Here is a 17,946-nt window from a genome sequence, read left to right as displayed (position 1 = left end):
TCAGTCTAAAATCTTGGAAAGAATCCAATTATAATATTTGATTTTAATCTTGATAGTTGGACTAAATTACACTAATATCCTTTCTAATTAATTGTGTATAAAATGCACATAAAAATATTTAATTATGTAGACCATTGATTAAGCAAGTTTGACTGGATTAGATTGGTTCTTAAGTTCCTACCTAACAAAGGGTTCTTACTTGAAGCCTCCCCTATATCTTATATTTTAGTATAACTAGGGAATTTATTATGTGTAAATAATTTAAACATCTTTATTAATTTTTTAAGATTTTAAATAAAATAATAAGCAAAATAAGTACTCACACAGCTTACTCTCTCGGCCTCTCCGCCCAGCCACAGAGACAGAGTCAAGGCTGTTGGAGAAATGGCATTGTAGTTGCACCCACTTTCTCTACCGCTCTCCTTCATTTTTTCAGTCTCCATTCAGCTCATTCAATTTCTATTCTTGAGCGAAGAACAGAAAAGAAATGATTCAACAATGTAATTTTCCCAGAACTCCAATTTCTCCCCCTTTTTTCAGCAACGATTGCAATGATAAAGCTGCCCCCTGCAATTCATCTTCTTCGTTGTGTTGTGTAAGACCCAGAGGTATACGGAGAGGGGTGGGCATCAGGTGTGAGTCTAGGGAGGAGGAGAAGAAGCCCAAAGCGAATCCCTATCCGGGCGGAATGGGCCCGTATACGGGGAGAGATCCTAACGTGAAGAAGCCGGGGTGGCTGAGGCAGAAAGCTCCACAGGGGGAGAAATACCGGGAGGTGAAGGAGACACTGTCCGGGCTGAAGCTACATACTGTGTGCGAGGAGGCGCAGTGCCCCAACATCGGCGAGTGCTGGAACGGAGGCGGAGACGGCATTGCCACCGCCACAATCATGGTCCTCGGAGACACCTGCACCCGCGGCTGCAGATTCTGTGCCGTTAAGACCAGCCGCAACCCAGCTCCTCCCGATCCCTTGGAGCCCTTACACACTGCACAAGCTGTTGCCAGCTGGGGGTAAGGGATCTCTCCTCCCTGTTTTCTTTATTTATATCCAAATTACTCAATTACTTAACCTAAGGGCACTTTGCCTCTTAATTGGGCCAGTCCAGTATATACGAGATTAGTTGAGAATGATAAAGGCTTAAAGTGCCTTTCCTTCATTCTACAATCGTTATATCCTACACCACGGCGCACATAGCACTGTGCGCCGCGCGCCTCCCAAAACGACGTCGTTTTGGGTAGTGTTGGGAGGCGCGGTAGAAAGTTGCTGAGATTATGTGTATTTGTTCACAACGTTATGTGTATTTGTTCACAACGTTATGTGTATTGGTTCATACAGTTATGTGTATTTTTTATACAATTATGTATATTCTTTTTATACAATTATGTACATCCGAATCAGAAAATTTGTGTGTATTATGTTAAGAGTTGATGTGTATTATGTTAAAAGTTTATGTTTATTATGTATTATGTTAGATTATGTGTATTATCTTTTAAAAAGAGTATGTATATTTTGTTATATAATTATGTACATTCATGTATAACATTATGTGTATTCTAGTATAACATTATGTACATTCTTGAACAGCGGGTTTTTTTTAAAGAAAAAACTACTGCCATTCACTGGGGCGGGAAATTTCAAAAAAAAAAATAATTAAAACGACGTCGTTTTGCATCTGGGCGCATAGTGCAACGCGCGCCGTGGTGTAGGATATAAATTGCCTTCATTCTACGGGCACTTTGTCTCTTAATTAGGTCCATCAAATACAAATGAGCTTATCTGAGTACAGTAGAGGCTTAAAGTGGGCAATTTATATCGTGCACAATGGTGCACATAATGATGTGCACCCAGGCACAAAATGCGGGCGTTTCTATTGTTGACGTCACTCTGTCCGTCCAACCCCGTCCGTCCAAACGGCTAAAACCCCCATTATGTGTATTCAGTTAAAAGTTGATGTGTATTGTGTTAAGAGTTTATGTGTATTCAGTTAAGAGTTTATGTGTATTCAGTTAAGAGTTTCTGTGTATTATGTATCATGTTAGATTATGTGTATTCAGTTATGAGTTTCTGTGTATTCTGTTATGAGTTTATGTGTATCGAAACAGTGAATTTTTTTTGGACAATGCACCAAAACAAGTCGTTTTGGGAGGCGTGGGACTATGTGCGCCGTGGTGCACGGTATAAGATGGCTTAAAGTGCCTCTCCTGCACTGCACTTTGTCCCTTAATTGAGCCGGGCAAATACAAACTAGATTAGTCTAACTGTGTAAGTATGGTAGAAGCTTAAAGTACCTCTCCTGCACTCTACAATAGTTATGCTGTGCAACCGAATGCACCATGCGCATGGTGCATACGATGCAAAACGGCGTTGTTTTGACTAAAAACGCGCGTCCCACTTAAAAAAAAAAATTCAGGTTCGATTCTCGGCAATAGCATTATTGTGGATATATAGTTATGAATTTCTCGATATATAGTTATGAATTTATGGATATTTAGTTCATTCATTGTTGATATTTAGTTCATTCATTGTAGATATTTACTTCATTCATTCACTGTGGATATATAGTTATGAATTTCTGGATATATAATTATGAATTTCTGGATATATAGTTATGAATTTGTAGATATTTAGTTCATTCATTGTGGATTTTTACTTCATTCATTCACTGTGGATATATAGTTATGAATTTGTGGATATATAGTTATGAATTTATGGATATATAAAAATGCTATTGCCGGGAATCGTTTATGGATATATAAAAATGCTATTGCCGGGAATCGAACCTGATTTCTTTTTTAAGTGGGACGCGCGTTTTTTAACCAAAATGACGTCGTTTTGCATCGTATGCACCATGCGCATGGTGCATTCGGTTGCACAACATAATTTGCGTGCACTCTACGGGCACTTTGCTCCTTATTGGGCCGCCCCCAATATGAATGAGATTAGTATGAGTATGGTAGAGGCTTAAAGTGCCTCTCTTGCACTCTTTGGGCACTTTGCCCCCTAATTGGGCTGGTCCAAATGCCCAATACAAACGAGATTAGTCTGAGTATGGTGGAGGCTTAAAGTGCCTCTCCTGCACTCTACGGGCACTTTGCTCCTTAATTGGGGTGGCCCAATACAAATGAGATTAGTCTGGGTATGGTAGAGGTTTAAAGTGCCTCTCCTGCACTCTACGGACACTTTGCCCCTTAATTGGGCCGGCCCAGTACAAATGAGATTAGTTTGAGTGTGATAAAGGCTTAAAAGTGCCTCTCCTGCAGTCTAAGGGAACTTTATCCCTTAATTGGGCTGGCCCAGTACAAATGAGATTAGCCTAATTATGGTAGAGGCTTAAAGTGTCTCTCCTGCACTCCACGGGCACTTTGCCCCTTAATTGGGCTTGGCCCAGTACAAACAAGATTAGTATGAGTATGGGAGAGGGGCTCAACAATCCTTATACCATGGACCAGGTTCACAGTGCATTATGGATCCTGGTGCATGTGTATGTGTAATGTGTCTTATGTTGTGAGTTTTTGTGTCTTTGCGTTATGAAATTCTATACCTTAAGAGTAGGAATTGTGTACTTGAAATAAATTAGTAATTGTGTCTTATGTTATGAATTTCTATGTCTTGTGTTGTGAAATTCTGTGCCTATAAACACAAATTATGTACCACTACCTTTTCGCAACAACTTAAACAATGCTACTCTAGTTAATGGGTTAAAGCCAAAATTGGATCTTGAATAAGTATCAACCACATTCTAGCATATATTTAGCTAGTAGTCAAGGCATTAATTCTAAGCTCCTAGCATAGGGAAGAATAAATGGTCCCCTGATTGCATTTTTACATAATTTGTCACATGCAATTAATTCATCTTGAATTTCCTCCTGCAGTGTGGACTACATTGTTTTAACCAGTGTTGATCGTGATGATTTACCTGATGGTGGGAGTGGCCACTTTGCTGAAACTGTCAGGACCTTGAAGGTCAACACTTTTCCTTATTATATATCAGCTATGCTGATTTTCTTTGCAATTTTTCTTTGCTCTGCCCGCTTGGGAAGATTAAAAATGGACAACTGCATGAAATTAAAGGTTTTGTGTGCATGTATAAACAATTACAATACGCATAAGATTAATTTCAGGGAAATTTATGTTATATTGATTCTTTTATCAGATACTTAAGCCCAACATTATGGTTGAGTGCTTGACTTCTGATTTCCGAGGGGACCTGGATGCTGTATCAACTCTGGTTCACTCTGGATTAGATGTTTTTGCCCACAACATTGAGACTGTGAAACGACTTCAACGTATTGTTAGAGATCCTAGGGCTGGGTAAGTTTATTAAAAGTTTTCCCTTTCTTAAAATTTTCACAATGACTATAACAGAAAAAATTAACTCTTTTTTTGCTAGCATTTTTATACACTTTGACTTCTTTTCTCCCTCCCTCTCTCTCTCTCTCTAATAATTATTTTAATTTATATATTGGATGTGGGAAACAAGGTGGTAACTAAGGGTTCTTAAACTTGTTTTTGATAGCTTTTGTTTCGCTTCTAGTTATGAAAAATACGAAATCTGAAATTGACCATTGCTTTATCATTTTGATTTGCTTACAAAACAATAAATGAAAACAAGCTAAATGCATTACCATCATTGCACTCAAGGTGTAGAAAGGATGTTGTCTGTGTGCTTTCCTTTCCATGATTTTTTTCTTTAATTGGTAGTTTGATACACTTCTACTACTCAAGTTTGATTTATTCTTTGGTTTTCCGCAAAATTCCCTAATCCCTTTTATTATTGAACCTATGAGTATAATGACTAATGTATATAATCTTCAATGATGAGTCTCATCAAAACCAAAGTAGTCTTCATTAAGCTTAGATCATATTCTTTATTAAGTGCTTCTACCCTTTCGGGTGTAGCCGTGTAGGTAAACCTTGCCTTGTGACCTTAGTCGGCAAATGATAAGTGCTTCTTTCTTATTGTGAAGTAAACTTGGTTAGTATTTTCAACAGACCATGCAAGGTTGGTCGGTCTAGTTGGATGATTTTGCTTTGTATTTTCATTTCCTTTTAGTGTAACCTTACTGATCACATCATTTTATTGAGTGCTTAGTATTTTGAATGGGATTGTGCTGCAGGTATGAGCAGAGCTTATCTGTCCTTAAACATGCAAAGCACTTTAAGGAAGGAATGGTAACCAAAACTTCTATCATGTTGGGACTGGGTGAAACTGATGAAGAGATAAAGGAAACCATGGCTGATTTGCGGGCAATAGATGTTGACATTATGACGTTTGGACAGTATTTACAGGTAAGCTTATTCGCTTTTTAACTAGGATGATCTTTAGGCTGTGGTAGCATGTTGGATTGTGGTGATAATCTAGGAAGCTATGTAGCAAAACAACAATTAGCTTTGTTAGCATCAAACGTTTATCATTATGCCAGAAGCTATAACTTTATAGCTTCTGGCGTAGTGGTAAGCGCATGATTCTAACAAGTGGTATCAGAACCAGGTCACAGGTTCGAGTTCCAGCAAGAGCAGTTAAGGTTGGCTAGTGCCTGGGGGGAGTGAGGGTGAATTGTTGGGCGGAGGCCGGTAAAAGACCAAGTCCAACACCCGGTGGCTAGGGGAATTGTTGGGCGGAGGCTTAAAGGGCCAAGTCCAGCACCAGTGTCCTGTGGCTAGGGGATTGTTGGGCGGAGGCGTAAAAGGGCCAAGTCCAGCACCGGTGTCCGGTGGCTAGGGGGATTGTTGGGCGGAGGCTTAAAGGGCCAAGTCCAGCACCGGTGTCCGGTGGCTAGGGAATTGTTGGGCGGAGGCTTAAAGGGCAAAGTCCAGCACCGGTGTCCGGTAGCTGGGGATTGTTGGGCGGAGGCATAAAGGGCCAAGTCCAACATTCTGCCTCTCGAAAATGTGTGGTGCCATGGTGATCTAAGGAAATAAAGTTGCGCGTTTCCTACTAGTTATAATTTTTGGCATAATGGTTAGTGCTTGGTTCTAACAAGCTTTCATGCTAAACCGCTATCTTCGTGCACACGAATACTTGTACCTATCAACATTAATCCTTACTAATATCATCTCTGCAGCCAACTCCATTACACCTCACTGTCAAAGAGTTCGTTACTCCTGAGAAGTTTGCATTTTGGAAAGAGTATGGGGAGTCTATCGGGTTCCAATATGTTGCCAGTGGGCCTCTGGTAAGAACTAAGAACTCATACCTTATCGCTTTTATTAGAACGATAATCGCCATAGGACTCATAGCTGGAGAAAGTCGATCTGTTATATTTTTTTGATAGAATGGCTCTAAATTTTATTCATGTGAACTTTTGAAGCTTTCTAGTTTACTAGTTATCTCCCGGCCTGTAAAGTTTGCAATTGACTTTAATACTCGACTTGCTCAGGTTCGATCGTCCTATCGGGCTGGAGAACTATATGTTCAAAATCTGGTTAGAAAACGAACCGAACAAATATCTGCACTGGTAAGATAGTTGGAAGATAGTTCTCATACTTAAAGGTTACAAGTTCAATTATTGCCAACATCACGCAAGATTGAGCTTTACCTAATACAAACTTTTAGACAGTGATTGTGAGTTTTCCTTGTTATCCAGACACTTTTAGCAACATACATAAAGTTGTAACTTGAAATTTGATTTTATTCTTTTGTAGCAAATTATATCATGGACTAGGGTTCACTTTGCATGGTGAATCCTAGTCCAAAATGACCTTTTATATTAACTGTTAAGTAATGTATTATATTTAATAATATCATCTGGTATTATGTTGATAACATTTGTTTTAATTTATATGTTCATAAACCTAAATTTTAAGAGCAAATACCAATTTTAGTCCCACGAGTATTAGCAAAATGTCAGTTTTGGTCCACATGTTTAATTTCTACCAATTTTCATCCACGATTATTGTTTTATTACCAATTTTCATCAACGACTATTATTTTAGTGTCAAAATTCGTCATGCCGGTCACACATTCGTTTAAGACATGCCGAATTATGAAATTATTGAGGGTATTTTCATCATTTTCAAATTAAAATCTCAATTTGAGCATGAATAAAACGATTTAAGTCTTCAGATTTATCCCAATTCACAATTCTCCTCCTTAAATTAAGGTAGGATGAGGAGAATAACTACTATTTGGGATCGATATCAAGGCTTAAATCGCTTTATTCATGCTCAAATTGGAATCTTAAGTTGAAAATGACGAAAATGGCCTTAAAAATTTTAGATTTCGACATGTCTTAAATGGAGGGGTGATCGGCGTGATGAATTTTGGTACTAAAATAATAGTTGTGGATGAAAATTGGTATTAAAACAATAGTCGTGGATGAAAATTGATAGAAATTAAACATGTGGACCAAAATTGTCATTTTGTTAATACTCATAGCACCAAAATTGGTATTTGCTCTAAATTTTAATGTTCATAAACATTGAACTAAATAACTAAATGTACTTTATATGCATTTACATTAATTCTATATTATGTTCATAATATAATATTCCTTCTAAAGATTCATAAAAACAAATTAAAGATTAATGTACATAAACATTATATTATAGACACGTCATGTTCAATATTAACATTAACTATGTATTATGTTCATAATATTTGTTTTGTATGTCCATAAATTTAAACCTTAATATTCATATAGACACTAGATTAAATGTATATTATACGCATTTTAATTCACACTATATAAGGTTAATAATGTTCCTCATCTTATATATTCATAAAAACAATCCTTAACCAAAGGCCATTTCAAGGGTTCTGTCCTTAATTTTGGGTATGGAGCAACCTTAAATCTCCAGGTCAGCTGTCCCACAATAAAAGAAGTGTCTACAATTCAACAACCTTGGTGATTATAATCTGTTAAGTCAGTACCCATATTTGATATTCCTGTCCTCATTCATCTCAGAATCTCATGAATTCTTGAAAGATCAATGACAAATAATAGTAATTCACCAACTAGATGTTAATAATACATTTCTTCATGGAGACCATGAACGAACCAAGCACATTGAGATATAACCCAAAACATAACTTATGCCATTACCTAAGCCATATATATATATATATATATATATATATATATATATATATATATATATATCCACATCCATATATTCTTTCCAAAGTGAACTGGAAGCCATTAACAGCCATTGCCGCCGCACCTACTCCTCGTGCCACCACCGCTACCGCTCCACCGCCACTAACGCGTCACCCACAAGAGCTATGTAAAAAATAATTATTTTAATATATTTGGAATTAGTTGTTAATATATTTCTAGTTTTAGGAATTATTATGCATATATAATTTGAATTTTATGAGTTATTTTGTATTTTATAAATTATTGTGTATATATTTCGAATTTTAGGAATTATTGTATATGTATTTCAAATTTTTTGAATTATTGTATATATATTCCCAAGTTTAGGTATTGTTGTGTATATATTTTGTATTTTAGGAAATACTGTATATATATTTCAAAATTTTTCAATTATTGTGTATATATGTTGAATTTTATAAGTAAAAGAATTTAGAAATTAAAACAAAATTTTTTCTCTCTCTAGGAAAATCTAGGGTTTCCTACCGCTTCGGTTTCTCTCTACGGCAAACTCGCCGGTTTCTAGCATATGATTATCCGAAAACAATCGCACGGCGACGCACGGTAACTTGATGGCGTCGGCACAGGCAGATGATGAGGTTGTAGATATAACAGAGCGATGGGGCGATATGGCCTTGGAGGAGGATGCGTTCACCTTTGAGCCGGCGCCGGATGATGCAGTAACGGAGTCGACCGAGGGGGTCCAGACGTGGCGGCTGCTTGGACGGTTTCTAACGAGGAAGCTGGTGAAGGTGGAGTTCATGAGCCAGGTCTTAGCGTCGGTTTTGTAGCCGGTTAAATGTATGCAGGTCACGGAGATACAACCCCGGCTGTTCATGTTTGTTTTCCACCATAAAACGGACATCGAGCGTGTGATGGAGGAGGGGCCGTGGGCGTATGAGAATGCTACTCTAGTGTGCCGACCGATTGAGGATGGGGTTCGGCCGGAGAATGTATGCTTGGATACGATTGATATGTGGATACAAGTGCATGCTTTGCCGATGGGGTATACGTCGGATAAAATTTTGGAACAGATTGGGAACACTCTGGGATCGTTCATCAAGGTGGATAATAGGTTTGTGGGTGCCCTGTGGAAGTGATTTTATCGTATAAGAGTAACAATATCGGTGGACAAACCCCTGCGCCGGAGGATGAGGTTTATGAAACGGGACAAAACGACGTGTTGGGTGCTTTTCAAATATGAGCGCCTACACAATTTTTGTTTCTTCTGTGGCAAGTTAGGGCATCTCTATAAATTTTGCTTGCATGCACGTGAATCAACCTTGGCAGTGGAGGACTACCCGTATTCGGGGGATATGCGGGCAGGGTTTCGGCGTGGGCCTAGGGTGGTAGGGGAGAGTTGGTTGTTGCTGCCGGATGGACAGCCGAGGGAGGTGACGGGGAGAAGGGTTTCCGACGGGTTAATGGTGAGGGACGCGGCAGTAGAGGGGGAGAATAGGGAGGAGGCCGAGGGCCTGGTGGTGGGGGTGGGGAAGAGGCGTAGGGAGGAGCTCGTGGATGGTGGGAGATCGGAGGGGCAGGGAGTGGATGTTACAATGTCCGAGGTTCCAAAAAACTTGTTTACGGCGGGTTCTGGTTCCCAGACCCGCCCATCATTATGAGTATCATAAGTTGGAACTGTCGTGGCTTGGGCAATCCACGAACAGTTCGGGAGGTTGTGGACCTTATGTCCCGTAAGAAGCCGGAATTTGTATTTTTGATGGAAACAATAATGGTGGGACGTGTGCATGCGGAGCGTCTCCGAGTCCGTATTGGATTTGAGGGTTTGTTTTATGTTGATAGTACGAGGCGTAGTGGTGGGATAGCTTTGTTTTGGAAAAAGAATAATACGGCACGATTGCTAAGTTATTCAAAAAATTATGTAGACGTGGAGGTGACTCACACGAGTGGACTAGTGTGGCGAATGACTGGTTACTATGGTTTTTCAGAACGACATAGGAGAAGGGAGTCATGGGATATGTTGCGGTCCTTGAGTGGTAAATCGCCTCTCCCCTGGGTAGTGGTGGGGGATTTTAATGACCTACTATATCAGCATGAGAAGAGGGGGGGGGGGGGGGGGGGGAGGGGGTAATCCGCATCCGAGTAGTCTCCTACGCGGTTTCGGGGAGACCTTGGACATGTGTGGGTTGTTACAATTGCCAATGAGGGGCCATCAATACACCTGGGAAAAGAGTAAGGGGACGGATGGGTGGTTGGAGGAGCGTCTTGACAAGGTTCTGGCCACGACTTGTTGGTGTGATATGAATAGTGGCGCTGTGGTTGAAAATATAATAATGCGAAAGTCGGATCATTCGGCTCTATTCCTCAGTATTGATGCATGCATACAGAGGGGTAGAGGTTAGAGAACCTTCAAATTTGAGATGGCCTGGCTCCATGGATGGATGTAGGGAAGTGGTTGAGACTGTGTTAGGAATAAATTGTAATAGATTTTGATATGCCATATTGTAAATCGTAGAACCCCAATTTTATTTTGGTTAGACTAGTCGAGTCATAGACCAAGAAAGGGAAAAATGAATTCATTAGTTGAGGAAATGGATGAAGAAGAGATAAAGCCTAAAATCAAGAATTTGCCTAGTGAAAATGGCAAACAAAAGAGGAAGATGTATGCGTATGAAGAAGTGTACACAAATTATGAATACTATCATCCAAGAAGAAATCAAGAAGAAATCCCTCAAGAAATTCCGAAGAAGAAAGAACGTGACTTGAAGTTTGCATGAAGCTATCTTGAAGATCAAGCATCTATAGAAAGAAAGAAGTACACCAAGCGAAACAAGATGATAACTAAAAGGTTGTACGGACGAGTTGGTAGAAGCTTGAAATATTATATGCAAGGTCACAGATTCAAACCTCGGCGATGGTTTGAGATTTTTCATCCACGCATCTCACCCTTGGGGCAGAAGTTTCAATTTGATGGGATGAGATTGAATCATCATCTATCTCAAAGTTGGAGGAAAGTAACACGGAGTTGTGAAAAGCAGCAGTATCGGAAGATATTGGGCGTGATTAGTGCGGGCTTTGTGATCAAAGCACTAGATCACGGGACACGTTTCTACCGAAGTGTAGAAGACGGGAGGAAAGTAACGCGGCGACGTGAAACCCGAAGCAGCAGTGTTGGTGGCACTGGGCGTGATTAGTGTGGGCTTGGTGATCAAAGCACTAGATCACGGAATTTAGTGTGGGCTTGGTGATCAAAGCACTAGATCACGGAATTCATTTTATCTTGGAACCAAGAAGTGGTGGATATAGTGAATTGCTCTTGGAAGATTAGAGCAAGTGGAGTAGGAGGATTACACCACCTCGCGAACCACTATAAATTGCCTTGTGTTCTTTACTGCTTTCTTTACTTACTGCTCTTGCTTGCTTCTCACGAGAATAATCTTGACACAATCTACACACACCGTATAGTTTATTATTTTCCGCTGTGCACCATACTCTAACAATCTAGTTAAGAGTTTTGGTTTATCTCTGGATTAGCAATTGTTGTACTGTGCTAAAAAGTTTGAAAGTCTATTCACCCCCCCCCCCCCCCCCCCTCTAGACTTTCACCTTACCTCTTTTGGGACCAACAGACTGCTTGGTAGATTGGAAGGGCACAGGGGTTGCTGAATTGTCAGCAGCAATGTGGAAGCTCTTTGATGAGATGGGGAGGTGACCACTTCCATAAGTTTGGGGAAAAAATAAAACGGCTTCGGAAGAGACAGGAGGAGATCAGAAGTCGTAGGGATTCTGCTACTTTAGCTGAATTCCAACAGGTGGAGAGCCAGTTGAGCCAACTAGAGGCCCAGGAGGATGTGTTCTGGAGGCAGCGTGCCAAGCAACATTGGCTCCGTGGTGCTGATGCCAACACTCGTTTTTATCACAGTTATGCCACTACCCGAAAGAAAAAGAATTGTGTTTCTAGGATTGTGAATGATGCAAGGGTATGGGTGGAGGGTGAGGCTATGAATTGGGTAGTTTAAATTATTTTAAAGCTATTTTCGCTTCTGGTGTTTCTGAATGTGTGGACCCCTTATTTGATGATTTTGCCCCTCGAGTATCCCTTGAACAAAACAATGAATTATTGCGCCCTTTTGTGCCTGAGGAAGTCAAAACTGCTCTGTTCTCTATGTTTCCTGACAAAGCACCGGGGCCGAATGGAATGAATCCGGGGTTCTATCAGCACTTTTGGGATGTAGTTGGAGGTGATGTGTCTCAGTTTGTAGTGAATTGTTTGAATAATGCCACTTTTCCAGATAAGTTAAACGATACAAATGTTGTGCTAATCCCGAAGAAAGCTGTGCCTGAAACGGTCACTGATTTGAGACCAATAGCTCTAGGGAATGTTTTTTTATCGTGTCATGGCTAAAATGATCACTAACAGGATGAAACCACTCATGGGGGACTTGATCTCAGAGTCTCAGAGTGCTTTTATCCCAGGTAGGCTGATCATAGATAATATCCTAGTAGTTGCAGAGGTTGGTCATTTTTTGAATAGGAAGCAATGTGGGGCCACAGGTTGGGGGGCTTTGAAGTTGGATATGGCGAAGGCCTATGACAGAATGGAGTGGCAGTTTTTACGGAAAATGTTAGTAGTTATGGGGTTTGATGAATGATGGGTAAATTTGATTATGCTCTGTGTGACCACTGTTGAGTACAATATACTTGTGAATGGGGTGACGGGTGGCCGAGTAGTACCTAATCGGGGACTCAGACAGGGAGATCCTCTATCCCCATATTTATTCATTATATGTGCAGAGGGTCTATCTTTATTACTACAGAAGGCGCAAATGATGGGCTATATACACGGATGCAGAGTTGCTAGGGGGGCACCCTCAATCTCGCATCTATTTTTTGCGGATGACAGTCTGTTATTTTTCAGGGCAAATGTGCAGGAGGCTACGGTGATTAAAAAGTGCCTGAATCGTTATGAGAACTTGTCTGGTCAGAAGGTAAATTTTCATAAGTCTAATATCTGTTTTAGCAGAAACACGCAGGAGGCCGAAAGGTTGGCGGTGGCGGACTGCCTACAGGTTGACCAAGCCCCAAATTTTGGAAAATACCTGGGGCTTCCTTCGTTTGTGGGAAGAAATAAAAAGGCAGCTTTTGCTTATGTAGAAGAAAAGATCAGGCAAAGGATAGGGTCATGGAATAAAAAACTGCTATCACAGGCTGGTAAAGAAGTCTTGTTAAAAAGTGTGGCACAGGCAATGCCTACTTTCACAATGGGCATATTTCTCTTGCCCGATTCAGTCACTTTGTCCATTGAAAGAACTATGAATAGATATTGGTGGGGCAGTGGAACGGACAGGAAAATCCACTGGAAAGCTTGGGATAAGCTGTGTGTTCCCAAGAATTATGGTGGTCTGGGTTTTAAGGATCTACGGAAATTTAATCTGGCAATGTTAAGAAAACAGGGCTGGCGGTTCCTAACTAATCCAAACACTTTGGCAGCAAAAGTTTATAAGGCACGGTATTATCCGAATACTTCTTTTGTGGATGCAACCATTGGAAATTGCCCTAGTTATTGCTGGAGAAGTATTATGACAGCACATGATATTATTGTGTCTGGTGTAAGGCGAAGGGTGGGTAATGGAAAATCAACTTTGATATGGGGACATCCCTGGTGACCTGATGACCCAAGCCCTTTGGTTCAGACAGAAATGCCTATACAGCTAAGAGATGCACCCGTTGTTGGACTGATTGATCAACAAACAAATACATGGGATCCACATATCCTATCAGATATATTTATCCCAGAAGATGTGAGCAGAATATTGAAGATCCCTGTCAGCCCAGATTATGAGGACTCATGGTATTGGCTGGGTGACCCTAGGGGTGTGTATTCAGTAAAGAATGCCTACAGGAAACTGGTAGGTGATTATGCATATGCCCCAGGTGCTTTTGATAAATGGGCAACTATATGGAAGTTAAGGGTTCCACCCAAGTGGAAAACTGGTTTGTGGAGGGCAATTTGTGATATCCTCCCTACTACGAATAATTTGATTTTAAAGAGGGTAGAAGTAGAACCAACATGCAATATGTGTGGATTGGCTCATGAGAATATTATGCATGCATTAATTCTTTGCAATTATTCTAGACTTGTATGGGATGTTACATGCTTACCCATTATGAATGTTGTAACGGATTCTTTTCCCTCATGGATTATGGGTGTGTTGACAGTTTTAACGGAAGAGCAGTTTTGTTTGGTTTTGGCCGTGCTATATCATCTTTGGAAGACCCGGAATACGGTGGTATGGGAACATTCGCTCCTGCACCCAACAACCGTGCGACGGCATGCCGTGGCAGCTTTGCATGCCTACGGTCAAAGCCATCCGACAGCCCCCGGCCGGAATCTTACGGCGACACCACCCACACCGTCACATGCACGCCCACGTTGCTTCATCGACGCCAGTTTCAAGCCAATGACTGGCGAAGCCACATACAGAGCAGTATTATTAGCAGCGGACGGAACATTCATTGCAGCAACAAATGGCAGTTTGCCAGTTTGTTTTTCACCACTTATGGCGGAGGCCGCAGCTTGTAAGGAAGCTTTGTCTTGGTTAAGGGAGAGGAATGTTATGATGGTTGATCTTCTCACAGATTGTTCGGAGTTGCGCAGCATTTTACACCACACCTCGTCGGCTATATTATCCTATGCTGGAGTCATGATAGACCGTTGTAGGCTATCTATGGCTTTATTTACTTATTGTTCTATCAGTTTTATTTCTAGATAGCTTAATTTACATGTGCATACTTTAGCTTCCTTAGCTTTTACTCAGGATAACTCTATGTATTGGGATGCTATCCCTCCTGACTCTATTGCTTCGATGTTTAATTAATACAATCGGTCCGGTTGTTTTAAAAAAAAATGTTGAATTTTATAAATTATTGTGTATATATTTCAAATTTTTAAGAATTATAGTATATATATTTCCAATTTTATGAATTATTATGTATATATTTTGATTTTATAAATTGTTTTCAATATATTTCACATTTTAGGAATTGTTGTGTATATATGTTGAATGTTAGGAATTATTGTACGTACGTTCTAATTTTTATTTAGGTGGAAAATCTCGCTTTCTAATTTTATTCACTCAAATGATCTAGCTTGTTGGACAATATCCATTTTGTATATTAATTTAAAAATAAAACTTGTAGGTAGATCATTTTGATTGAACCGGGTATTGTTTATATATAGTGTAAAAGAGATAATAATAATGGAACATATGTAAATTTATAAATAATTAATAGTTATTATTAATATAGTGATGTCAAGTATTTACGTAGATTTTATATGTTTTATATTAATAGGTGTGTGAAGGCAACTAGCATATTGAGTGGAAAGAAATCAAGTCGTCCATCGAAATAGATTGCATATTCAGTGAGTAGTTCATACACTTCGTAAAACTACATATATCTTATTGTTTTTTTAGTAAAAAAAATTCTTAATTGTATTTAATTTTAATTCAAATGTAGTGTGCAAACAAACTGGATATACCGAATGCGGATATTATGTGATGAAATTCATGTTCGAAATTATTTCCAAAAATTTGTTTAAAGGAGTGGATAATGCAAGTAATTTAATAAAATATCTTTCTCCTTCAAATTTTTGAAAATACTAGCTTATTGATTATTTATCTCTTTTCAACTTTATAGAGCTTGGAGAGATTTGGAAGATTGCCCTACAATCAACAAGAGATTGATGAAGTTATAGACATATGGTCCAATTTTTTATTTTTTTTAATTGATGAATGGGTTAATAAAATAATTTTTTTTAGTATATTAAATAATTGATATTGATAATTTGAGTTTCAAATTATTATTATTAATTAGTATCAATGGTAGAATTTATTAGTTTGATTAATTGAGAGATTTATTTACTTGATCAATTTTGAGATTATGAATGTAAAATTGTACAAGTTTGAATGTTGATGTTGTAGTATTTTTATACGAAGCTGCACTCTGCCTTTGCGAAAACAGAAATGTAGCAGCGTGTATGGCACTGTTTAATATGGCTGGATTTGTAGAATTAGAGAAAGTAAAAATGAAATCTATGTCGTGTTCTTGAACACTGCCTTAAAAGCATTTACGATCAGGGTACCGCATGCTCTCGATAGGCTCTCACAGATATATGAACTCAGGCAGAGGGAGGATTTTTCCATGTTCTGAATGCAGGCCAATGGCTGCCATTTCTTATCAGCCTTGGTGAGGGGCGACATAAGTGGAGCTCAGCACAGCCTTGGACGCACGTTCACACGTTTAAAAGAGGAATGCGGACAAGGTGGTCAAAACTTTGACCCCACCGCGACGCACGTGGGATTTCCCCTTATTCCCTCTCCCTAACACTTCAAACCTTCTAAAAAGACTTGGTATATAAAAGATGGGAAAAAGTGGGTTAGCCAAGCAATGTGGGACAAATTGATGAAGACAAACTCAATGAATGCCTCATTAAATGTTCGAACAATCCCCCACACATTTAAGGTGGCAAGGCTAGACACACTAATACCTGAGTCTGCACAGTAGCTAACTTCCATATCAGTGTATTATACTTGAACTGGCATGTAGTGATATTAAGTAACTTGTTACCGGTGAGTGAATTGTATCTTGAACTCTCCGGTTAATTGAGTTTTGAACTTAATGGCACTCATTAGCCCTGATGATTCCCTGTTTAATATATCTCAACATAGACACTTCAATTTGTCAAGTCTATCTCAATATAGACGTTTCACTCTGTCAAGTCTATCTCAATATAGACCACCCATAGTAGGCTACAGAGTAGGCACTGTTTTCTCCACTCCCTTTTGATGTAAGTCTTTCTGTGACTTTGGTTGACCACTGAGGTGGTTTCCATCACGAATTTCTTACCTCATTGGGTTTTAAACCCATCTCCCTTGAAGTATCAAGGACGGTCTTTCGATTTAGACCTTTTGTGAATGGATCTGCAATGTTCTTTTCAGATCTCACAAACTCCATTGTAATCACCCCATTTAGTATCAATTGCCGTACAGACTCATGTCTGACTCTTATGTGTCTTCTCTTGCCATTATAGACACTATTTTGCGCAACACAGATGGCAGTTTGGGAATCACAATGTATAGGAACAGCAGGTGCTGGGCACCCCCACAATGGAATGTCTGCCAGTAGGTTTCTTAACCACTCGGCCTCTTGGCTTGCCAGATCTAGAGTTATGAACTCAGCTTCCATAGTTGACCTGGCAATGCATGATTGTTTAGTTGACTTCCATGATATCGCAGCTCCACACATAGTGAATACGTATTCACTAGTTGAGCATTTACCATTTACCCAATTCGCATCACAATACCCTTCTAGCACAGCTGGGAACCCTTTATAGTCAAGACCCTAGTTTATTGTGCCTCTTAGATATCGAAGTACTCTTTTCAGTACTATAACACCCCACTTTTTCTAAAACTTAATTACAATTCTAAACCATAATTAACATAACTATAACTAGTGGGAATGTCACCGCCACAACCACCACTCCGTAGTGATTGCACAGGCTAAGGGTAGAACTAGAAATTCAATAAATAACTAACCATCCATCAACTTAAATAAAGCATAAGGGGGAATAAACACACCCCAAAGTTTACATCATCGAAAAACCACAAAACATCATAAGTCTAACATCCGATAGATAAAGTCATAAACAAGACATAAAGAGTTTAGACATCTCAAACTAAAAGACTAGTCTAACTCGATCACTTCTCATTGCTGGGCCCACCTGAAAGGGGTTTTACAAGCAACACATAAACAAATAGGAAAACACCCGTTAGCACAAAGCTAAGTATAACCACACTCAACCCTGTAAAGTACTATAGAATATACTTT

General features: G+C 39.5%; 3 protein-coding genes across 3 annotated transcripts; all 3 read left to right on the top strand.

The window, feature by feature from the left end:
* Nucleotides 1-333: 333 nt before the first annotated feature.
* Nucleotides 334-6,745, top strand: LOC109154841 (lipoyl synthase, chloroplastic-like). The gene is made up of 6 exons (XM_019302585.1): nt 334-1,011; nt 3,874-3,964; nt 4,155-4,312; nt 5,119-5,290; nt 6,067-6,177; nt 6,382-6,745. The coding sequence occupies exons 1-6, from the start codon at nt 488-490 to the stop codon at nt 6,466-6,468; spliced, it is 1,143 nt and encodes a 380-aa protein (XP_019158130.1). The 5' UTR covers nt 334-487; the 3' UTR covers nt 6,469-6,745.
* Nucleotides 6,746-9,413: 2,668 nt separating this feature from the next.
* Nucleotides 9,414-13,724, top strand: LOC109154732. The gene is made up of 5 exons (XM_019302459.1): nt 9,414-9,662; nt 11,700-11,967; nt 12,090-12,312; nt 12,479-12,682; nt 12,977-13,724. Exons 1-5 carry the CDS (start codon nt 9,414-9,416, stop codon nt 13,722-13,724), a joined length of 1,692 nt encoding a protein of 563 aa, XP_019158004.1.
* Nucleotides 13,725-13,757: 33 nt separating this feature from the next.
* On the top strand, nt 13,758-14,831 carry LOC109154731. Its single transcript, XM_019302458.1, has one exon. It carries the CDS (start codon nt 13,758-13,760, stop codon nt 14,829-14,831), a length of 1,074 nt encoding a protein of 357 aa, XP_019158003.1.
* Nucleotides 14,832-17,946: the final 3,115 nt, after the last annotated feature.

The sequence above is a fragment of the Ipomoea nil genome, unplaced genomic scaffold (genome assembly GCF_001879475.1).
Source record: "Ipomoea nil cultivar Tokyo-kokei standard unplaced genomic scaffold, Asagao_1.1 scaffold2653, whole genome shotgun sequence".
Classification (NCBI taxonomy): Eukaryota; Viridiplantae; Streptophyta; class Magnoliopsida; order Solanales; family Convolvulaceae; genus Ipomoea; species Ipomoea nil.
The sequence above is the reverse complement of the archived record's forward strand: the minus strand, read 5'-3'. Positions and strand labels throughout refer to the sequence as shown.